Source organism: Rosa rugosa, chromosome 3 (assembly GCF_958449725.1).
Source record: "Rosa rugosa chromosome 3, drRosRugo1.1, whole genome shotgun sequence".
NCBI classification, from domain to species: Eukaryota; Viridiplantae; Streptophyta; class Magnoliopsida; order Rosales; family Rosaceae; genus Rosa; species Rosa rugosa.
Genome location: NC_084822.1, coordinates 58,932,674 through 58,956,725, shown reverse-complemented (window position 1 = coordinate 58,956,725; position 24,052 = coordinate 58,932,674). Strand labels below are relative to the sequence as shown.

General features: G+C 39.4%; 2 protein-coding genes and 1 long non-coding RNA gene across 6 annotated transcripts; all 3 read left to right on the top strand.

The window, feature by feature from the left end:
- Positions 1-240: 240 nt before the first annotated feature.
- Positions 241-1,372, top strand: LOC133741123 (uncharacterized). Its single transcript, XR_009861630.1, has 4 exons — positions 241-563; positions 642-708; positions 1,114-1,212; positions 1,309-1,372. It is a non-coding gene; the product is annotated as an uncharacterized LOC133741123 (long non-coding RNA).
- Positions 1,373-6,543: 5,171 nt separating this feature from the next.
- On the top strand, positions 6,544-13,533 carry LOC133736676 (transcriptional corepressor LEUNIG). Of its 4 annotated transcripts, none has more exons than XM_062164266.1 (19): positions 6,544-6,691; positions 6,812-7,084; positions 7,536-7,633; positions 7,739-7,848; positions 8,479-8,892; positions 8,969-9,054; positions 9,351-9,429; positions 9,512-9,581; positions 9,796-9,845; positions 10,047-10,358; positions 10,518-10,703; positions 10,809-11,054; positions 11,163-11,262; positions 11,395-11,504; positions 11,688-11,837; positions 12,138-12,293; positions 12,398-12,514; positions 12,776-12,982; positions 13,080-13,533. In XM_062164266.1, exons 2-19 carry the CDS (start codon positions 7,053-7,055, stop codon positions 13,221-13,223), a joined length of 2,667 nt encoding a protein of 888 aa, XP_062020250.1. In that variant the 5' UTR covers positions 6,544-6,691; positions 6,812-7,052; the 3' UTR covers positions 13,224-13,533. The 4 variants fall into 4 exon arrangements, with proteins under 4 accessions (XP_062020250.1, XP_062020248.1, XP_062020247.1 ...); XM_062164264.1 differs by having other exon boundaries at positions 11,136-11,262; XM_062164263.1 differs by having other exon boundaries at positions 11,136-11,280.
- Positions 13,534-20,748: 7,215 nt separating this feature from the next.
- LOC133740454 (probable 2-oxoglutarate-dependent dioxygenase AOP1) lies at positions 20,749-22,480 on the top strand. The gene is made up of 3 exons (XM_062168413.1): positions 20,749-21,277; positions 21,574-21,889; positions 22,115-22,480. The coding sequence occupies exons 1-3, from the start codon at positions 20,898-20,900 to the stop codon at positions 22,373-22,375; spliced, it is 957 nt and encodes a 318-aa protein (XP_062024397.1). The 5' UTR covers positions 20,749-20,897; the 3' UTR covers positions 22,376-22,480.
- Positions 22,481-24,052: the final 1,572 nt, after the last annotated feature.

Genomic DNA, 24,052 nt, shown 5'->3' with positions numbered 1-24,052 from the left:
CGCCGGATTCCGGTCACCGGCAGCCGGATTCCGGTCACCGGCCGCTAGGGATGGGTTCGCGAAACCGAAAACCGAAAAAAACCGAGCCGAAAGCCGAAAAACACCGAACCGAAAAAAAACCGCACCGAAATGAAAAAATTGAACTAAACCGAACCGAACCGGTTCGGTTTTCGGTTTTAGGGTGTCAAAAACCGAACCGAACCGAAAAAAACCGAAGTTACCAAAACGACGTCGTTTTGGCTATAAGTCAGAAACCCTAATGACGCGATATAAATAGGTTCTCATAGCCTCACTTCTCACTTCGTCAGTTCCTCTCTCTCTCTTCCGCCTCTCTTCCTCCAGACCTCCATGGCTCCATCACACAGGCACATCGCACACATACCATCACACTTCGTCAGTTGATGTCGTCGTCACCGGCGCTATCAACTATATTATCGAGTGATGGGTTCGTCAACACCATCTTCTAGGTCCAGATCGACCATCTTCGGCAGAAGCTTAGGTCGAGTACAGGGCCGACGAGATCGGAAGAGTCCGGCATCCCCAATGAATATCTTCGTAGAAAGGTACTCTCTTTTTCTATTTATCAAATGATTTAAACTCCGTTTCACATCAGATTGATATTGCTATTTGTTGGTGTCTAGAATGAGAAGCTCATGTTGTCTGTTCCTTGGCAATATGGAGGATTGAAGGCATAGAGCTTTACAGTTGGTAAGCACTTCTTATTCTTCCATAATCAGGGGAAACACTTCATATATATTATTCTTCCCCATTTTTCATGATAAGATCTATAATTTTGGTTGTGCGATTGGTTTCGAATGGGAGTTATGTAATTCGGGGTTTAAATTTATGAACTTTGGGAGTTAAGTATGTCGGTTATGATGATTAACGTGAAAATGTACAAGAAAGAATTGCTGGGTTAACCAAGTATTTCAAGTTAACGTACCCAGGTATATATGAAGTTTGCTTCTTTCCTATTCAGGGTTTGCATATCTTCACCATATGATGAGCTAGGCTTAACATTGTTGGTCTTGACTAATTGTAATATTCAATGTTACTGCATGTTATTTGGCATTTTTGTGCATGGTTTTCTGATTACTATATTTTACTTTAAAGATTGAAACTGGAGCTGATGAAGATGAGTCAGAGGGCTCATATTCAGAATGCAATGGTGTTTTTGTGAGTGTGCTGAGCTGAATCCTGAATCAACTGAAGGTTAGAGCGTCATTTTCCTTTTGCTTTTGTGATGCAGTACGAATTGTGTTTGCTTCATCAGCTCTATTATGATATTGTACTTTTGAATTTGTTTAGAAAATGAAGAAGAAGAGCATAATTGAGTTTTTAGTGCTGACCAGTTGGAAGATGAGGCAACAGGTCTGGGATGGACCAACTATTTTCTACATATAGTTAATGTATGTCTCTTGAGTATATAAAATCTATTATTATCTCTGATTTCTTTGTGTTCATGCTATTTCCAAGAGAAGATTCTGAGCCTTCAATTGCAATTGGCCAATCTAATGGGGATCATGACCTAGCTCGTACTGTGCTTGAGGTAAGCTGTGAATATCTATTTAGTTAGTCTCTTTGCATAAGTTCTTTTAGTAACATTTTCATTTCATTGCAGCTTTAGATCAATGATCAATACTTGGTCTTCAAACCTTTAACTCGTACCATTTTATGCCTATGCTCCAGAGTCTTGCTGTATATGTGGAAGAGTTATCGTAACTTGTTTTCTTCTGTATAATTTTATCTATTTTTTTTTGTGGCTCAGTTTAATCCATTGCTGCAAGCTGGTCTTGGTATAGAAGATATCTGTAGTGAGATGAAAATGCTTGGAACATAATGCTGCTGCTTTGGCATATGGTAAGTTGCACTACCCGTGAACTTTATGGAATAAAGGTTTTCTGCAGTGAGATGAGAATGGCTATAGTTCTTTGCAATATTATTTTTCAAGGTGCACAGAAATATACTGATAAATGTTTAGAATGTAGATTCATGAATAATAGTAATTGTCTTTTCCTCAGGTTGTCGGTTTCAATCTAATTATCTTTTACTTTGTTGACCTTGTCGGTAAGATTGCTCAATATTGCTACACAGATGAGGAGTAAGTGAAGTTGCCCTGTGAGAGATCTACAAGCTCAAGTGGTGAAATTTGGGTTTACATGGTAGAGGAGTGATTTGCTCCTTCCTTTTTTGGTGGTTCTTTCAATTCTGTATATGGTTAATGAGTTACTCTTTTATTTTTTTATTTTATATTAAATAAGGCTCCAATGGCCTTTTATTATTATTATTATTATTATTAAGAAGAAGGCTCCAATGGCCTTTATACCTAGTTTCCATATTATTGTTAGCAAATGGACTTGATTTGTGGCTCATGGATATAGATAAATATATATAAATGATTAAAAAAGCTAAAAAGTTAGTATGGAAATTCTTTATTAAGCTGTTCATAAAACGATTTTATTAAAAAAAAAAAAAAACCGAACTGGGCCTGATCGAACCGAACCGATCGGGTCGGTTCGGTTTTCGGTTTCAAATTCTCAAAAATGCAAAACCAAACCGAACCGAAGTTCTATTTCGGTTCGGTTTTCGGTTTTGGTCCAAAACCAAACCGTTCGGAACCAAATCCACCCCTACCAGCCGCCGCCCACCGAAATTTGCTGAAAATCTCACCGGAAAGGTTTTTTTGCCCCCAATAGACATCTATTCCCCCCCCGTCCAATAGACATCTATTGCCCTGATAGTCTATTGCCCCCAATAGACGTCTATTGTCCCCCAATAGAACTTTCGGTTGTCAGAATATGAACTAATTTCTCAAAATTTAGACAAATAAAACTTTAATTAAAGAAAAAAACGAAGAGATTACATCATTTCAATAGACGTCTATTGGGGGGCAATAGTCGTCGATTGCCCCAATAGAATTTTTTATTTTTCCATTTTTTTTCCCTTTGGCCTTCTGCCCCAATTTTACCACAAAAAAAAAATAATGAAACAAAGAAATTGATATGGGCACCCAATCGGATTTCAAGACCGTGAACGTGAACGACGCCGCTGCCGATCTTCTCACCACCTCGGAGCCTCCATCGTCAAGTTGATCGGAACTGGAGGCGTTGGGTTGCTGGGCCTTGTCGATCGGAATCAGACTCAGATCGGAATCGAAATCGGGGCTGGACCGTCAGAATCGGAATCGCGGCTGGGCCTTACATTCGAGTGTCTTCGCTGCAACCGGGGAAAGCTCCGATCTCTTCCTCCAAGCCCGGAGCCTCCATGGCGCGACAGTGTCAACGCCGTACTGCTAGAGGGAGAGAGAGAGAGAGTTGCCGACATAGTGCGGGAGTGAAGAGAGAGAGGAGAGAGTTCCGGCAGAGAGAGGAGAGAGAGTTCCAGCGTGAGAGAGAGAAGAGAGTTCTGGTGAGAGAGGAGAGAGTTCCAGTGTGAGAGAGAGGAGATAGTTCCGGTGTGAGAGAGAGGAGAAAGTTCCGGTTAGAGAGAGGAGAGAGAGTTCCGGCAGAGAGAGGAGATTGAGTTCGCGTGAGAGAGAGGAGAGAGAGGTAAGAGATGAGTGACATAAATTATAATTTGTTAATTAGACTGAGGGTAAACTTGTCTTTTTATGTTAAATTGGGTAGTTGAGAATAAAAATCTGTTACTGAGGTAAGTGGGATAATTTTGTCTAATTTTGGGGCTTTGGGTCAAGGACCGTTCTTTTTATTTTAGGTTTTTAGTTTCCTTTTTAATTTGGATTTTTTAGGATTTCTTGATAGATTATGATTTAGGGTTTTGGATGCCTATATAAGCACCATTATGTTTTGTACTAGAATCAGTTTTTGATATCAAATTTAATAAAAATTAGAGATTTTTCTCTCTTTCTCTGGTGAATTCCAGAATTATGTCTTTTAGGGTTTATCGCTTGTAAACCCTGTTACTTCCAACTGCGTCAGATTGTGAGCATGATCTATGGTTTTTAACAATAATATTAAAAAATCAGTGAGAAATTTTTTTGTCCCATAAGGGATGAGTACTTGGTGTTGTTGTACTCATAATAGCATAGTCTATAATTCCACACATGTGCTAATCTTTCTTACCGGTGTCTTTAATGAAGCTCGTAAAACTTTTACTCTATCTCTGAATTATTTGACTAAAAATTACCTCTGTATTGGATTGCATTAACTGAACTATCAATGAAGCTAGCTTGCAATGTCCTCCAATAGCATTCCTTTTTGTATATTTCACACACTTATTTTTTTGGTTTTCTAATATTTTTTATTTTTTTTAATTGACAAGGAGTTTTCTAATAGTCTGAACATGCACTACTATATAATCTTGAAGATATAGATATCCTCATAAATGGTAAATCACACAAAGATTGTATATTAGTAGACACATGTGGTTGTTGGGAAATGATATTCTGGTTTGAGATGAATGATATTATCGCCCCTCGGGCTAATTCAAAAAATTGTGGTTGTTAGGAAAAATAGGGATACTGGGAATTTACATACTTGGATAAGTCTCTTAGGTTACCATTGTATTGAATTATATTGAATAGGGAGAATTTCACAAATGGTCACTTAACTATGACTCATTCGACACTTGGGTTACTCAAGTTTCAAATATATCACTCTGGTCACTAAACTATTACACTGTCAATCACTTTAGTCACCCAAGGAGTATTTTTTCTCACTTTAATCACTTCTCCCAATCATTCTAATACATATTTCTCAATTTTTTCACAATTGGTTGGATGGAAATATCATTAATATTGTGGCAAATATTTTTTTTTTAATAAAAAAAAATTAACAAAGTGACTAAAGTGATTAACAGTGTAATAGTTGAGTGACCAAAGTGATATATTTGAAACTTGAGTAACTAAAGTGTTGAATGAGTCATAGTTAAGTGACCATTTGTGGAATCATTTAACTTTATGAATTGTGAGGTCACATATGATAGTTTGATGCATAATTGAGGTTAGGCTTCATCAAAACCTAATTAGTTTAGGGGAGGGCTAGAGGCAAAATGGAAATTATCAGAACTTGAGGTTCATCAATAAATGAGGCAAAGTATGAGATTTACATTTGAAATATGCTAGTTAGGTACTTAGGTTACAAATGGTTACACCAAATTATGGTCTTCAATGTTAGAAGGAAAAAATTGCTAAACTTGGAAATCACATATATATATATTTTTTTTGATTGAAAGGGAATTTTATTAACTCACTGGATTACATCAATATGGGATAACATTCTCTATGCGAGAACTCCCACAGAACTAACAACTTAAATTGACAGAAATTAACTCATGGAGCCAAGGAGGTCCAACATCCTTGCAAAACATAGCTTGAGTCAAGGACAAGGCCGATCTCGCCAACTTATGAGCCACCCCATTGTAGCGTTTTTTCACATGTTTCCAAGAGACCATTTCAAAATCATGCATCATCAATCGAACTGCATCTAATACTCCACCTATGTCACTTAAGTCCCACAGAGGACAATGTAGGCCTCTAAGCACATTGAGTGCATCACCTCGTATGGCCACTCTACTTAACCCCAACTCTTGGCAGTACCTTAAACCATGCCACAAAGCCAAGGCCTCGGTTGCCGCAGGTTTAATAGGGACTTGCAATGGAATAGATAAAACACCAACCAGGGCACTTGCATTATTCACCAAGACATGGATGAAAATGAGTTACCTTACATGATATAATATGAGCCTATCTATAAACACGAAAATACCATAACACATTTAATGTCTAAATCTAACTCAAGCTACAATAATTGATTTTAGCATTGCAACATTCATTCATTTCAAATTAAAACCTCAATTCCAGTTGCAAGCATCGATCTAATCCTCATTTATCTTTGACTCTCCCATTTGCAACATCTACAATTCGGTCATTCCGCCCAGACTCGGGCCTAAAATGAGGCCGGTGAGTCGGCTGTCTTAGGTCCGGTGTCTCGTCGGGGCCTAATTTTTTTATGTGGGTATTTAAAAAAATTATTAAGTAAATAAAATGTAAGTCTTTTACTAACCAATAAGATTGGTTTAGTTGGCAAGTTGAATTATTTTTTGTTATGTTACTCCTACCCTCGGTTTGAATCCCCTTTATGTTGTGTATTTATTTTACTTTTCAATTTTTTTGTAAATAATTTTTTTCTTTTTCTATAAAAAATATAAACTCAGTTTTATTTTTTGCCTCAAGCCTCAAAATCTCAAGTCCGAACTTGATTCTGCCGTTGCCTCGCAAGTCCGAGGCCTAGGCGGAGTTGCAAGGGAGGCAAAATCTTGATTCTTGAAGGCCAAAATAAGTTAAATAACAAATGTTTTGCACGTTATCCAAGAATATAAAGAAAATTGCAAACTACACCCACAATTACGCAAAATTACAAATGCATCACAAAGTTGAAAGTACAGTAACAGAAAGAAGAGCAAATAGGGCAAAACGAGAGGGTATTTCAGTCACTCAAACTCAGATTCAGTGGTCCTAGACCGAAAATGTAACAGGATTGCAGGGCGGATCTAGTAAATTCATTGGACAAAGCCATTATGATATCTGCAACAGCAGCTCAATCCACCAACATCCTACACTAACAGAAGAGTTCTGAGTCCCAAAAAGAAAGAAATAAAAAAGAAGAAAACCCAAAAAGAATACAACTACTATAATAAAGCTCAAAAACAAAAAACCATTTTTGTGTTGAAGGTATCTCTATCTATCTATCTATCTTTCCCCTTCTTTATTCATTTAATACGTATAAAACAATGGAAAATTTATGTATAAGTACTTAATTTTCCTCTGTATTTTGGTTTTGGTAAAAATCAGAGGTCCTGCTTCTGGTTCTGGCTCTGTTCCTCCACATCTTTTCTCTTCCCCACTTTGCTCTTACTGCACATTCCTTTTGTAGCATGGACTTTAATATTTCGAATCGAAAGTCTGGAACTTTGCTCTTCTGGGTTTGATTCCTTTAGAGCTGAAGAGAAGCAGAAGCAGCTGTTTCTTAGAATCTGAAATTAGTGTACACTATTGGGTGAGGTGATTGCAGGGGCCCTGTGTATTCATCAGCATGTCTCAGACTAACTGGGAAGCTGATAAAATGTAAGTTTCTTTTGCCAAGTTCTTTCTTTTTCAGTTACCCATCTGGGTTTTTGGTTTTCTTCTGTTTAATGGCCTATTGTTCTTGTTTTCTGTTTGATTTGGGTTCTGGGTTTTGTTGCTTTTGCAACTTTTTGGATTAAAGTTTTGCTCTTTAAGCTGTTTTCATGTACTTGGATTGTTTTTACGACTGTATTCTAGGGTTTGTTTCTTCTGATTGTTTTGAGTTTAGGCAATTGTTGATTTTGGTTATTACTGTATGATTGGTATGTGGTTCTTCTGGACTGAGTCTTGTCCCTTACATCAATTCTTTTCCTATGGACTGTAGTATCTGGGTTTCTTTCTCGAAGCAAAATATTGTCTTTTAGCTGTTATTTTCTCTGAAGTTTGATTTTCCTGTTCTGAATGGCAGTAACTAATATATAACATGTGTTTCTGCATCCTCAAAACACAGGTTAGATGTCTATATCCATGATTATCTAGTGAAAAGAGACTTAAAGGCTTCTGCTCAAGCTTTCCAAGCTGAAGGGAAGGTGTCGTCTGATCCCGTTGGTAAGCATATTCAGAAATTGTGATATAAGTGTTTTTGTGCAACGGCATTATGTTCTGCAATTTCCAGTTTTGTTCTCTAAGAATTTGCATGAAATTTGTTTACAGCTATTGATGCACCGGGAGGTTTTCTATTTGAATGGTGGTCAGTTTTCTGGGATATATTTATTGCTAGGACCAATGAGAAGCATTCAGAGGTTGCTGCATCTTACATCGAGGTTAGTTTGAGAGTGTTAAATTGCTTACACAGGCCATTTATCGTTTACAAGGAGAGTTACTGAGAGAGGGAAATAGAGACCTTCATGTGTAGACTTTTTCCATGCTTGATGTTATGTTTACAAATTTTTGGAATGCTCTTCTTTTGTCAGGGGAGTCAGATACTTATCTATTTCATGAACTAAATCGAGCTCCTATCCTGGAGTTAGAATTTGAGATTTATTTTATTTGCTCTGTTACATTCTCCGATTAAACAGTTGTTACATTCTCCGATTAAACAGTTGTTGGTCTATCCCATGAACTTTTGCTCCGAATGTCAGCTGCCATATTAATTGCTGTTTTACTCTTCATTATTATGACTATTGCGTACACAGTAGCATTCAATCTGAATTTTGTCTGTATATCATTTCCCTTTCGGTTTAAGTTGTCATATCGTATCGTGTCTAAGTGTACATTTTCTATAGAAGTCTTTTTTTTTTTTTTCTATGGTCAGTAAGCCATTGATGTCCTTTTGGTACCTTTGACATGGATAGTGGACTGGAATTCAGAAGCCTTAGAAGGGTAGTCGTAATAGATTTTATATATTAACAAATGTAATTCATATTGAATCTCATGACATATTGCAACTGCAGACACAGTTCATTAAAGCAAGGGAGCAGCACCAGCAGCAACAACAACAACAACAGCAGCAACAATCCCAGCAACCCCAACACTCACAACAGCAGCAGCAGCAGCAGCAACAGCAACAGCAACACATGCAAATGCAGCAGATTCTGATGCAAAGACATCAGCAGCAACAACAACAGCAACAACAGCAGCAACAACAACAGCAGCCACAGCAACAACAACAACAGCCACAGCAACAACAACAGCCACAACAGAGAAGAGATGGGGCCCATCTCTTAAATGGAAATACAAATGGGCTTGTTGGAAATGATCCTCTCATGCGACAAAATCCTGGAACAGCAAATGCTATGGCTACAAAGATGTACGAGGAAAGATTAAAACTCCCTCAGAGAGATTCTTTGGATGATGCATCTCTAAAGGTAGGTGAATTATCCTTAGTTTTTGAAAATAACTATTCAACTGTTTTCTGATCATATTAGAAACTATCTACTGCAGAGATTTGGTGAGAATGTGGGCCAGCTTTTGGATCAAAATCATGCTTCAATATTAAAGTCAGCTGCAGCAGCTGGTCAGCCTTCAGGGTGATTTTCTGTAATTTTTGACTTTTTTCTTGTTCTTATGGATCTGTTTTAAGTCTCTTGGTTCAAATGTCATGTTTTTGTTTAGACTTGGCATTTATCTTCTATTTTGGACAGAAAATTTATGGTTTATAGAAACATTTCATATATTTGATGATAAATTTTGGTTTTGTGGACTGCATATGTCATGGAAAACTATGAGATGTTACTGAAACAAGTTACATGAGATGTTACTGAAACAAGTTACTGCTCGGTCATTCAGTGTTTTAGATGTTAAACATGCTAAGTCTTTGTTTCAGGCAAGTTTTGCATGGTACAGCCGGTGGGATGACTCAACAAGTCCAAGCTCGAAATCAGCAGCTGCCAGGATCTACGCCGGTAGGTTCCTTTTTGTTTAAATTCATCTCATTACATGCTTCCTTTATTATTTTTTTGGTCTACTGACTTAAACATGAATCAGGATATAAAGACAGAAATGAATCCTGTATTGAATCCAAGAGCTCCCGAGGGATCATTGATGGGAATTCCAGGTATTTTTGTTCAGCTCATATCTATGTATTACTATGATGACTCTTGAAAGATCATTAGAAGTATCAACCACACTTCTTTAGTATAGTCTATTTGATGTTTGAAATCTGTTATAGAAAGATGATTTGGGAGTTGTAAAAAAAAATTAATAATGTAGAATTTTATGATAATGCATATTGATACTTGCTGCTTTCACATACGGTTATTTTATTTCAGGGTCTAATCAGGGTGGTAACAATCTGACTTTGAAAGGATGGCCACTCACAGTAAGTTTTTGATGACTGTTATTTACTTCCTAGTCTTTGCTAGAATAGTTTTAATTTGTGTTTGGATATTCTTCTCTGAAATAAAGAATCTTAAAGTGATATTCTTGGTTATATTTGAACTCATTATTGTTTGTTATACATGTATATCTGATGCTTATGAGTTCATTTTTTAAAACTGTTAACTTCATTCCTTCTTGTTAGGGTCTGGATCAACTTCGCTCTGGACTTCTTCAGCAACAAAAACCTTTTATACAAGCTCCCCAGCCCTTTCATCAGCTTCAAATGCTGACACCACAACACCAGCAACAACTTATGCTTGCCCAGCAAAATTTGACATCCCCATCTGCCAGTGATGATAGTAGAAGACTAAGAATGCTATTGAGTAATCGAAGTATGGGGCTTGGAAAGGATGGCCTTTCAAATTCCGTTGGCGATGTAGTGCCAAATGTAGGATCACCTCTTCAAGCTGCAGGCTCTATGATGCCTCGTGGAGATACAGATATGCTGATGAAGGTGCTTTTCTATTTATTTAATTTTTTATATATTTATCTTTATTTATTTCTTTGTGCTTGTAGTTGTAGTGGTTATATGGTGGAAGTGGTTTCCTCTGTTCTTCCACATGCTCATATCATTCTTGCTACTTTGGCTTCTGAGATGCCTGTTTACTTGTAGTTAAAATTGGCTCAACTACAGCAACAGCAGAATAGTAATCCACAACAACAGCTTCAGCAGCATGCTCTTTCTGCTCAGCAGTTGCAAAGTTCAAATCATAATCCTCATCAGCAAGATAAAATGGGGGGTGCTGGCAGCATCACAATGGATGCTAGCATGTCGAACTCTTTTCGAGGAAATGATCAGGTCTGTCCTTTTGTTATTATAGATAGATATTATTTCCATTAATTTATGTACTTAAACATTTTTTTAGGGAAGGCTCCTAACATAGTCTTGTCATTGAATTATAAGGTCTCAAAAAACCAGCCTGGGAGGAAGAGAAAGCAGCCAGTGTCATCTTCAGGCCCTGCCAATAGCACGGGAACAGCAAACACAGCTGGACCTTCCCCGAGTTCAGCCCCTTCCACTCCTTCAACCCACACTCCTGGTGATGTAATATCAATGCCTGCCTTACCCCATAGTGGTGGTTCCTCTAAGCCTCTGATGATGTTTGGTGCTGATGGTACTGGTACGCTCACCTCACCCTCAAATCCACTGGTGAGCGGCTTCTTCAGCTTCTTGTATTTGAAGGAACTGGCAATCCTTGCATGTATTCTCATTGGCATTCCATTTTGGCAGTGGGATGATAAAGATCTTGAATTGCAGGCTGATATGGATCGATTTGTGGAGGATGGATCTCTTGATGATAATGTGGAGTCTTTTTTATCTCATGATGATGCAGACCCTAGAGATGCTGTTGGTCGAGGTATGGATGTCAGCAAAGGTACAGTATTGCATGAATACTTGCTTTCGATCTTAAACATATTATATGCCAGAAAATTTTCTCAAAAATGATCCAATTGTTCTTTCTCACCTTTTAATTTGAATTTGATTCAAGGGTTCACATTTACGGAAGTAAACTCTGTTAAAGCAAGCACAAGCAAAGTTACTAGTTGTCACTTCTCATCGGATGGAAAACTTCTTACTAGTGGCGGCCATGATAAAAGGGTGAGTGAGTGGATTTCTACATTGCGAAGAAGAGATCTGGAAAGAACTCAATTCTGCTCCATATTGACTAATTGGTTCTTTGGAAACATAAATGGGAAACTGGTTTAATTGTTTCTCTAGTGCAGTGACTTCTTTCTGGTGCTGCTTTTGCTTATTAAGACTGCTTGTTAATATATGTTGCAGGCTGTATTATGGTACACTGATACTCTGAAGTCAAAATCTACTCTTGAAGAACATTCAGCTTTGATAACTGATGTTCGGTTCAGTCCGAGCATTCCACGTCTTGCAACATCTTCATTCGACAAAACTGTCAGAGTCTGGGATGCTGATAATGTGAGTGCAATATTCTGATCTTTTCCATCATATTGTCATATTGTGCATAGCTTGTGCTCTGTTATCGAACATGTCTAGAGTAATCAATATTTATATTTCTCGATCTTGAGTAATCATAATATTTCTAGATTTGTTTCTTACCCTTATCTTCGGAAATCTTTCCAGTATGAGCTTATCTCTGCTGGTTAACCATTTTAATTTTTTTCTTGGTGGTCTATATTCTTGCAAGTAATCTTTCCGATCATTTCAGTTGACATGTAATGAGTTGTAAGAAAGTTCTGTTTATGTCTTAATCTGCAGCCTGGTTATTCACTTCGTACATTCATGGGACATACTGCATCAGTGATGTCAGTAGATTTCCACCCGAACAAGGATGACCTTATATGTTCTTGTGATGGGGATGGTGAGATACGCTACTGGAGTATTAACAATGGCAGCTGTGCAAGAGTGTTCAAGGTACCGTGTACAGCATATTAGGGGTGCAGAAGTTGAGTGGGTTAGGACTGGTGGTTCTCAGATATTGGCAGTTTGGTAATTTCTAATTTGCTTGAATGTATTAGGGTGGGACGACTCAGGTGAGATTCCAACCTCGTCTTGGAAGATATCTTGCTGCAGCAGCTGAGAATGTTGTATCTATACTGGATGTGGAGTCACAGGCATGTCGGCATTCATTACAGGTCAGTTAAACATATTGTTCTTCATACGATATTAACATGAATTCTTTCTTGGGCTTTGTCTGTAATAATGACGTTATTCCCACATGTTGGACCTGCTCGAGTCCTGCAATCGTTAAATACTCGAGTAACCTTCTGCTATCACATGCATCTGTTGTATTGGATAATGGTGTTTTAATGTCTTCTACGAATTCGTCAATTATTTCCTTCTAATATTTTCATGTAACACAACTCTATTACTTAAAATGTGCGAACGGAACATAGGGACATACAAAGCCTATTAATTGTGTGTGCTGGGATCCTTCTGGTGAGTTCCTTGCATCCCTGAGTGAGGACTCGGTCAGAGTTTGGACTTTCGGATCAGGAAATGAAGGGGAATGTGTTCATGAATTGAGCTGTAATGGCAATAAATTTGACTCCTGTGTTTTCCATCCAACATATACTTCACTGCTGGTCATTGGTTGTTACCAGGCAAGTCAAGTTTGCACAGTTCCAAGTCCTTTGTATTTTTCTTTTACATTTTAATTTGGAAACTCATAAAATGTGTTCTTCTATCTGAGGACTGCAGTCTTTGGAGCTATGGAACATGCAAGAGAACAAGACAATGACTCTATCAGCACATGAAGGTCTTATTGCTTCGTTGGCTGTGTCAACCGTAACGGGTTTGGTTGCTTCGGCTAGTCATGATAAGTGGGTTAAGCTCTGGAAGTAAAATGATCAGTACTCTCTTTTTGTCAAGGAAATATCGGTACACTGATTAACTGCACTTTGCAATATAGGATAGTTTTCTACTGATCATGATCCAATGCTTGTAGTCTATGTCTTTTGGTTGCTTGATTAATCACCGTCCTTTGCCTTTTTGGATCTTGAACGATTCCACATGACCCCCGAAACTGACTTAGTAATATTATTGTTGTTGTCTGCATATTACTGTAATAGTAAAACTTGGAGATCCTGGTCATCCTTTATGGACATCTTTGTAACGTTCCAAACAATTTTATATAAATTTTATGCTTCCATTCTCTTTGGGTTTCATCCATGTTTAATACATGATTGAATTCAGAAATTCAGATTTCTTTCAACTCACTCGAGCTGTTACCTTTGGCAATGATCAGAAGTCTATCCATAAATTTGGTGGCTACTTTTCATTGCGGCCTAAAACCAAGATATTTAAAAATATCGATGAATAACTAGAGAAAAATTTAATGTTTAACACTGAAATTCTGGTGGACGTTTAAGAATGAGAGATTTGAGAGAGATTGATGAGAGAATTGTGTGTTTTATTATTGAGAATAGGAGCCCTATATATAGGGATTACAAAGTACATGTTCTAATGTTACAAGGAAAACTATTCCGAATAGGACTAGGAATTCTAGAACATTATCTTCTATTACAATCATGGAACTAATCCTAGTTTGATTAGGCACACATAAGTCGATTTCCTTCAACACTTCCCTTTGTGCCGCTCAAACTTGGTGGTGACGCTTCATCTGTTGCCTCGTTAAAAACCTTGCTCGAGTGAAAAACCATGTGAGACAAAAACAAGCTCGAGGAGGAGAAAAAGAGTACAACACGTCCTTCACTCTTCGAGATCGAACATGTAGACATCATAACTCCCCCTGATGTCAATATCTCCACCTGATTGCTTCAATCGTGGGAGTTCGGATAACTTTCTCAATCTGATGCTCTTCACACGTTTCTCGAAGGTGGATTTAGGTAACGACTTAGTGAATAAGTCCGCTACATTATCCTCTGATCGGATTTGATTTACTTCAATCTTTAGAAGTGATTGTTGTTACTGATTATAAAAGAATTTAGGCGATATATGTTTAGTGTTGTCGCCCTTGATGAAACCTAACTTCATTTTCTCAATAAAAGCTACATTATCCTTATAAATGCATGTAGGTTCATCCGTGGTAGACTTCAAACCACAAGTTCCTCGAATATGTCTAATTACAGACCTTAGCCATATGCATTCACGCACGGCCTCATGTAGAGCAATAATCTCTGCATGATTTGAGGAAGTAGCAACAAGGGTCTGTTTTATAGACCTCCAAGATATCGCAGTGCTTCCCATGGTAAAGACATAATCCGTTTGGGAGTGACCTTTGTGAGAGTCAGAGAGATACACTGCATCAGCAAAACCCATCAAAACATCACCATAATTTTGATGTAAGAGAGGTGGGTGAGGCCGGCCACCCTTGGTGGCGGCGGCGGCGCTGGCGGCAATATGGCCGGCCATGGTGTTATGGTGGACGGTGGCGCTATGCCTAATGGGGTCCGATCCTATTCTTCCATCATTCTTCTTCTCTCTGTAGGGATAAAATAGGCCCATATCAATCGTACCTTTTAAGTATCGAAAGATTGTCTTTACACCAATCCAATGGCGGCGTATTGGCGCAGAACTATGTCGAGCTAACAAGTTCACAGAGAATGAGATGTTCGGTCTTGTGCCTTGAGCTAAGTACAATAATGCGCCTATTGCACTTAAATAGGGCACTTCGGCCTCTAATAATTTTTCGTCCTCATCCATTGGACGAAACAGATCTTTTCCGGGCTCAAGACTATGGCCAATCATGGGAGTACTCACAGGCTTTGCTTTATCTTCATTAAAGCGCCTTAGAATTTTTTGAGTATATGCAGACTGATGGATCAAAATCCCATCACTACGGTGCTCGAGTTCTAAACCGAGACAAAACAGTGTCTTCCCAAGATCTTTCATCTCAAATTTGGATTTCAAGTACTTAGCAGTTTCCTTCAACTCATCTAGAGTTCCAATTAGGTTCATGTCATTGACATAAATTGCTACAATTGCAAATCCAGAACTTGTTTTTTTAATGAACACGCATGGACATATTTCATTGTTAATATGTCTCTTCCCAATCAAGTAATCACTTAGACGGTTATACCACATCCGTCCGGATTGTTTTAATCCATATAGTGAGAGTTTTAATCTTATTGAAAACGCTCTCCGTAGTTTAGAGCCACTTGATTTGGGTAACTGAAGTCCATCTGGAACCTTCATATATATCTCTGAATCTAGATCCCCATAGAGATATGCTATAACCACATCCATAAGCTGCATGTCAAGTTTTTCGGAAACTACCAAACTGACAAGGTAGCGGAACGTTATAACGTCCATTACGGGAGAATACGTCTCCTCGTAGTCGATTCCAGGGCGTTGTGAGAAACTTTGCACCATGAGGCAGGCTTTATATCTAACCACCTCATTTTTTTCATTACGCTTTCTAACAAAGACCCATTTATGGCCAACAGGCTTTATATCTGGGGGTGTCTGCGTTATAGGCCCAAATACCTGTCTCTTTGCTAGTGAATCTAATTTAGCCTGGATTGCATCTTTCTATTTATGCCAATCCGCTCTTCGTTGACATTCTTTGACAGAGCGAGGTTCGATGTTATCATATTCTATAATTCCTTTTGTAACATGATATGCAAAAGCATCATCAATACCAATAGAATTTCTATCCATCATCTCATGTACACTAGTGTAATTGATGGAGATCTCCCTATTCTCTGGAATTGGTTCTGACATTGGAGCGTCCCCCAATGATGTCTCTTGGACATAACCATAATCCGGAATATTCTCATGAGATGGATTATTTACATCGATGATTAATGGATTATTTTGTGCCAAACTCGCTTTCTTTCTTGGGCGAAAATCCATCGACCCTTTGGGCCTCCCGCGCTTCTTGGCAGGAGCCGTGGGCCTAGCCACAATGTCACCATGGGAGGGGATGTTGGCGCCATGCTCAGGTACCCTTGAGATGGGTTAATGTCCTCTAATTTTAGGGACATCAATCCTTGCAGGCACGTTTGCAGCAGGTATATGTGATCTCGTCACTTTAGCGATATCAGAAAACGCATCAGGCATCGATTCTGCTACGTTATGAAGATCGAGAATTCTCCGCACTTCAATTTCGGACTGTGCAGTTCGGGGATCAAGATGAGATAGAGTGGGGACAGACCATGACAATTCCTGTCGTTCCTGTTAAACATTTATGTTCTTATCTCCCTCTAACGACGGGAAGACTGTCTCATCAAAGTGACAATCCGCAAATCTAGCTGTAAAGAGATAGCCTGTCAAGGGTTCTAAGTAGCAGGCAATAGTTGGAGAGTCATATCCAACATAAATGCCTAATCGTCGTTCATGACCCATTTTGGTGCGCTGTGGCGGCACGATTGGCACATAAACTACACACCTAAATATGCGTAAGTGTGAGACATCATGTTCATACCCAGTCACCATCTGGGATGCAGAAAAGGGTTGAGTGGCAGTAGGCCTCAGGCGAATAAGCACAACTACATGCAATATTGCATAGCCCCAAACAGAAATAGGGAGATTGGTGCGCATAACCAATGCTCTAGCAACCATTTATAGTCGTTTAATGGCGGCTTGTGCGTGACCATTTTGGGTGTGAACATGAGGAACAAGATGTTCAACTTTAATCCTAATGGACATGCAATAACCATCAAAAGTTTTTGATGTAAACTCTCCAGCATTGTCTAGTCTTATAGACTTAATAGGATGATTAGGGTAGTGAGCCCTTAACTTAATAATTTGGGCTAGGAGTTTAGCAAATGCAGCGTTCCTTTTGGACAATAGCATGACATGTGACCAGCGTGACGATGCATCAACCAACACCATAAAATATCTAAATGGTCCGCAAGGTGGTTGAATAGGTCTACAAATATCACCTTAGATTCTTTGCAAGAATGGTATATTATCTTTAGTGTCTTTTGCATAGGATGGTCTCGATCCTAATTTTGCTAAAGAACAGACTTTGCAAAACGAATGATGGGCTTTAGAAACAACCAATGAGGATTTTGGTTGAGCCCTTAAGTCACAATGGACTTTAGAAGTATAATTTGGATTCATGGGAGCATAGGTGGCGTCAAAGCCACTCTTGGGCAGTAGGGGGATGGCGGCGCCGGCCTGTGAAGGCCGGTCATGCAGGGGGACAGCGCCATGAGGCCCAGGGGCTCCTTGTTGGTCCAAAATCCGATTTTTACTTCTTTTCGTTTTGAAAAATGGATGTCCGTGTGAAGTCTTTAATATACGAATCATCATATCACTACCTGGATGTCCCAAACGGTCATGCCAAAGCCTATATGTGTCGGAATCCCATAAATCATCTCTCATAACATGATTGGATTCAATTAATTCGAATAGTGGTTGCATACAACCCACTAGATCGACACAATAGTTTCTCTAAGACTCGTTATGTCCGTAGTCATTAGAGGCGATGCAAAGGAACTCTTGTCCATTCTCACAATGTGTTTCCACATGAAAACCATTGGCTCTTATATCTTTGAAGCTCAAAAGGGTTCTTCCTGCCCTACGAGCATAAAGAGCTTCGGTGACATTTAAATTTGTGCCATTTGGCAACATAAATTGAGCTGGCCCTCTACCATGAATCAATTAAGATGATCCAGCCATTGTAGTCACAGAAGATCGAGTAGGCGTCATCCATAGGAATAATTGCCTATTTCGAAGGATTGTATGTGTAGTTGCACTATCCACGAGGCATTCTAGCTCTCCGGGAAACATTGAATAAAATAAATCGAGACTTTATTAATAATAGCCAATGATTACATCAAAGTTTCTTGACCAAAATCTAATCCAAAATAAAAATCAAACATTAGACAAATTGTAGTCACTCAAACCATTTGGTAACTCCAATTACATATGACCAGGAAAGTAGGAAGAGATGTCGGTGGAGTGAGGCTCTCTTAAGTACCACTAATCTCAACTAGTTTCCTAGACATCACACTTAATTAGGTGTGCCTAGTGAGAAAGAGTTAATCCAATAAGTCATTTTATTGATTAAGGCATAATTGCCATTACATAATTCTTGGAAATATAAAGGACTATATTAATCAAAATCTGCAGCATCCTTGTGCACTACATTGTCAAATTTGAAGTCCGCTATGGTGAGATTAACGTTGGCATCGTCACCATCATCTTCTTCTTCATCGGGCAAAATTTGCCTCTTGATCTCTTGCTTCTCTATATGCTTTATAATGTGCAGCCAATTTGTTGCTTGCATTGCATTGTTTGAATCAATGTTCAATAGATCCACATCTATGGGATGCATCATTGCGATTTACTCCCTTGAATTGAGATGCATCTTGTGCATGAGGACGAGATTGACGTCCGTGTTGGACGATGGCGCCACCTCTATGGCCGGCGGCCTTGTGTCCTCCTCTCCCACGTTGGCCTTTGTTGCCACGTGTTCCCGCTCCATTTTGGCGGTTTCCTTCCTTTGTAGGGACGTTATATGGACCAAAACGTCCGTTTTGTCCCTTAATTTTAGGGTTCCACTCCTTGCGCCCTCCTTTGGGTGCATTATTATAATTCGCCTCTTGAATGCTCTTGGTTCCTATAGGCCTTGAATTATAATTCTTCACAAGGATATTATCATGTTTTTCAGCTACAGACATAACATTAATTAGCTGATGAAACTTCGTGATCCGTCTAGCATTGTACTCACCTCTGTATTGCTTGGATACCAAAATTGTTGAGACGGGGAAGGTGGATAGAGTTTTCTCAATTAGCTCTTGCTCCATGACGGGTTGTCCACAGAACCCCAACATGGTTTTGAGGCATAGAGCTTCTGAATTATATTCAGCAACAGACTTGAAGTCAGCGAATCGTAGATTGCTCCATTGAACCTTCAAGTCGGGGAGGAGGGAATCCTTGACATTACCAAAGCGCTCTTCTAGCGCAACCCATAATTCTCTAGCATCCTTGATTGCCATGTATTCCAATCGGAGTGATTTATCCATGTGGCGTCTCATCAAGATGAGGGCGGTGGCATTATTCGTAGCCGTATGCTCAAATATGAGCTCAGGGTTTGGTGCTTGAATTACGGGTAGGATCCCTTTTGAAGTGAGATGATTCTCAACATCCGTGACCCAACTGTGGTATTCCGAGCTAGTTGAATCAAGCATAGGAAAGTTGAGCTTCGGTTTCGACATCCTGAAAGCAAGAAGAAGAAGAATATTAGTTTCAGAGTCAAAGCTTCCAAGACAACTAATAAATAATAAGATTCCCGAGCTATGCTACCAAGAAATCGATTTCCAAGAATATTTGGATTAGACTGAAACAATGATGTTTATATGGTCATAAATCGATGTTTACGGACGCTCTTAGTCCGAAGCTTACGGACGCTCTTAGTCCGAAGCTTACGAACGCTCTTAGTTCGTTTGTATTTCGATGCTCACGAACACTCTTAGTTCGTGTTTTACGAACGCTCTTAGTTCGTATAGCGTGAATCCCCACGATTTCGCTTTTTAAAGAATCGAACCCACGTTATAAGAAAGGTGGGATGTAGAAGAAGGGAGGTTGCAAGTCCCCGAGAAAAAGAAGAAGAAATTTAAATTTCAAAAGCGGGAACTTTAATTTAAAACTTGCTTATTAATTCGAAGCTTGACACCTTGAGTCTTGAATTCTTGAAGTTTTGGAGGCGATATAGGTCGAGTAGATGGAGAACTTTAGGTGGCTCGGTAATGCTTGGCTTGGAGGTTGCGCACAGCGGTGGAATATGGCAGAGAAGGTGAGACCGGTGGGCTGGTTGGCTGGCCGAGAAGGTTGCAGGTGCAGCTGGGACGTGTGTTTGTCCGAGAGGTGCTACAGGGGCAGCGGACTGCAGTGTGGAGGTGTAGGGAGCAGCAGATGCGCAGCAGGTGAAGCGGAAGTGTGGTTAGCGCGGGCTAGGTGCAAGCAAAGTTCACAGTGGAGGGTTTGGTTGTTGTGGTTAGGGCTCGTGCTGATAACGTGTTTAAGAATGAGAGAGATTGATGAGAGAATTGTGTGTTTCATTATTGAGAATAGGAGCCCTATATACAGGGATTACAAAATACATGTTTTAATGTTACAAGGAAAACTATTCCGAATAGGACTAGAAATTCTAGAACATTCTCTCCTATTACAATCATGAAACTAATCCTAGTTTGATTAGGCACACATAAGTCGATTTCCTTCAACAGTGGAGACATAATAGCAGATCATGATTTGATAGATTTGGAAGGACTGCTGTGGCCAACTTGAATATGCTTCGTAATCTAGTTTACATCGTTTAACATACTTTATAGTAAACATCGTATTCTATAACCTCATAGATTAATTTCTTGGGTTTTCCAACCTTTCTATTCCATCCTTTTCTCTATCAAGTTTATAGTTAAACACTAGGGAAATGGTATTTGGTTTTAAATCATTGTCACTTCAAGAACCGTGCAATATAAATAAAACCCTCAACAAAAGATTCATCACTAGAATTACAGTTCCAAAGTAGAGAGCGAGAACCAATTCGTTGGAAACACAAAGGGGATAAATACAAAGGAAGTGCTTGATAAGTGGGAGAAAATGGGTTCAGATTCTCATTACCAGATTCCAGCCATAGCATTCACAATCAACTCGCGGGAGGTGGACCGAGGAACTGATGAATGGTACCATCTGTGCAATATGGTTCGAGAGGCTTGTGAAAATTATGGTTGCTTTGAAATAGTGTATGATAAGATACCTCCGCAGTTAAGAGCTGAAACCTTCTCTGTGTCAAGGCAACTTTTCAGCCTTCCACTTGAGAAAAAGAAGAAGAACCTTAATCCAAAGCCTTACCAGGGTTACCTTGCACCAAGTGTCCGGGCTCCGTTGTATGAGAGCTTTGGCCTAGAGAAAGCCTCCAACTATGAATCCCTTAGAAGCTTGACAGAAGAAATATCGCCTAATGGTCATGACCAGTTTTGGTAAGTCGATCTTATTCATGTTAAGACTTAAAACTGTTCAACATGTAAGGTTGATATCTATACACTGTTGATTGATCTATCGCCTGTCTTGTTTATTAACTTTGATTTTACAATACTGATGGTCTAACATGGTATCAAATCATTCTTGCGCTCAATTTACCATGTTACCATTTATCCACTTTGTTGGTCTAACAATATACTATGGTCTTGCTTTATCGTGCAATGTTACCTCATCCTTAAATTATGGTTATACTCGTGAGTTTTTACTTGTTCATGTAGTTATTTTGCAACTGCAGCACTATCATTTCTATGATGAAGCAGCTGGATGAGCTGAAAGATATGATTAACTTGATGATTCTTGATAGTTATGGGTTGGGAGAGAAATCAAATTCGACTTTGCAGTCTAAGACACTGCTAAGGATAATGAAATACCTGGCACCTCCTTCGAAGGACTACACTCTGGCGCTCCCGGCTCACACTGACAAGGGATTGGGCACAATTCTTTGTGATGATCATGTTTCAGGTCTTGAAGTTGAAACAAAGGATGGACAATGGGTCAAGTTGTCTCTATCTCCTCGTTCCTTCGTCTTTCTTGTTGCAGATTCCCTCATGGTATAGACTTTTGTAACTAAAATACACATAAATCTAAATACATCTGAATACATTTAGAACATGTATATACAGCAAAATAAGTTACAGATCTATGCTACTTATTCTCAAAAACAGAGAGAAAAAGATCTATGCAACTTGGTAACAACTTCGAAGTCTTTTGCCTTGATGTGTGACATGTAAAAGTTATATATAGGTTAACAATTGCAAACTTATGATGATTTGCAGGCATGGAGCAATGGAAGAATGCATTCTGTGAAGCATCGAGTGATGATGCGTGGAGAAAAAGAACGATTTTCTTTAGGAGTATTCGCAGTTCCATTGGAGGGTTCCATCATTAAGGCACAAAAGGAGCTAGTAGATGAAGAACATCCCCAAATTCTTAAAGATTTTGATTATACAGATTTTAGCAAGTTCTTCGCTTCGGAAAAAGGAAGGGGTATTGACCCAGAAAAGCAAGTTTTCGCATATGCTGGAATTAGCACTTGATATGTTAATTACCAAAGAGCTTACAAATTTGTATCTGCAGTCTGCAGACCTTATGCAGAATACCAGCATTAGAAATATTTAAAATAAAGGTTGTTGTCTATCCAACTTGGGCATTGACCTCTCTAATATACTATATGGTGGTACTTTTTTTCAACTAGTAAAAGAACTGGAAGTGGAATAGTAACTTTCATATTGGTTTAATTCCTCCCAACTTCTTTGACATGATATATGTTGTGTCATCAAAGCCAGTTTGGCAGTCTAGAGGGTTCAGCTCCTTCTCTGTGCAAATCTTTATTCAATGATTTGTTCTGAATTGATGCTCTGGTTGCTTTTGATTGCTGCCTAAAACTAAGGTGATAGAAGACAACCACTAAAGAAATGTGCAACCGGAAAATGTAATCTTTAACAAGAAAGTAAAGACTTGAAGCTAATGATAGCAGGTTGATATATAAGGTTTGCTGGGTTTCATCTGATGTCCATTGGCCAAGGGAATCATGCCATTTTGTCAAGTAAATACTATTTTAGATTTGGCTGATGATTGGAAGTTTATAAATGAATTTAGTGAATGCTTTTCATTGCTGCCTAAAACCAACTAAGATATTGTGAGCCCCCGAAAATTTTTGTTTAATTTTTAGAAGGTAATTTTCGCCAATAAGAATTTCCCACAAGGTGATTTAAGTGAAGGAAGTGATTTTGGAAATTATTTTGGTATCGAGATCACGATTTGGGCCTCATAATCTAAGTTTGGGCCAGAGCCCTTTGTTTTGGGCCTAGAAGGTTACTAAAGTTCATTGAAGCAAAATGGTCGTCGAAGCAAATTTGAAAGGAAGGTAAATTGAGTTGTAACCAAGTTTTGGATTATTACGAAATCGAGTTTGGACTCTAGGCGAAGTCGAGAAATTACTAAGGATGAGAGAAAGGAAAGCTTCGAGCCCAAAACCCGAAGGAAATTAGCTAGGAGAGTTCCGTAATTCATCGTAGGGGTAAAATTGGTGTTTCACGTACACAAGTATAAATAGAAAACTTGGAAAACCCTAACACCTAAAACTCTCATTTTCTCCCTCACTCTCGGCCGCACCCTCTCTCTCTCCCCGACCTCACTCTCTCGTCCTCTCCCTCTGCCATCGCCGGAACCACATCATCCGGCCACCTCCTCACATCACCGCTACCACCAATCGAAGCACCACCTCAATCCGACCTAAACCCATAAGAGATCGAAGCCATGCATCGACCCGGCCTCTCTCTTCCGCTATCCTTCTCTCTGCCACCACCGGAGACTCCATCTCCGGCCACCATCTCCCCACACCGTCTTCACCAATCGACGCAGCATCCAAAACCAATCCAAGCCCGAGCCTTACCGTGGAAATACATCGCCGGCAGCCTCTGCGCACGACCAACCAAGGCTGCAACGCCACTGCTGCTCGACCCTCGCCGGTTCCCAGCCATCCCTTCACTACACTGCCGCCTCAAGTGAGCTCAGAGAGCGTCGAACATCAAGCCCCAACATCCCATCACCAGAAGACGTCGAACGCACATAGCCGGAAATCGAATCTGCATGTCTTCGTATTCCGACCTCCAGCCCAAACCGAGCGAAACCACCTTCAAGAACGGAACCAGCACCTCGTCAAACATCAAAGCCCCTAGTCCTGACCTCCGACTCCGACCAGAGCCGCCGCA

What these genes read in the sequence shown, in the direction of transcription:
- LOC133736676 (XM_062164263.1), top strand. Translation starts at nt 7,053, where the DNA reads ATGTCTCAGACTAACTGGGAAGCTGATAAAAT. An exon ending in TTGCTGCATCTTACATCGAG is followed by an intron (nt 7,849 to 8,478) that starts GTTAGTTTGAGA and finishes TTGCAACTGCAG; the next exon opens with ACACAGTTCATTAAAGCAAG. An exon ending in GCAGCTGGTCAGCCTTCAGG is followed by an intron (nt 9,055 to 9,350) that starts GTGATTTTCTGT and finishes TCTTTGTTTCAG; the next exon opens with GCAAGTTTTGCATGGTACAG.
- LOC133740454 (XM_062168413.1), top strand. Translation starts at nt 20,898, where the DNA reads ATGGGTTCAGATTCTCATTACCAGATTCCAGCCATAGCATTCACAATC. An exon ending in AATGGTCATGACCAGTTTTG is followed by an intron (nt 21,278 to 21,573) that starts GTAAGTCGATCT and finishes TTGCAACTGCAG; the next exon opens with CACTATCATTTCTATGATGA. An exon ending in TTGTTGCAGATTCCCTCATG is followed by an intron (nt 21,890 to 22,114) that starts GTATAGACTTTT and finishes GATGATTTGCAG; the next exon opens with GCATGGAGCAATGGAAGAAT.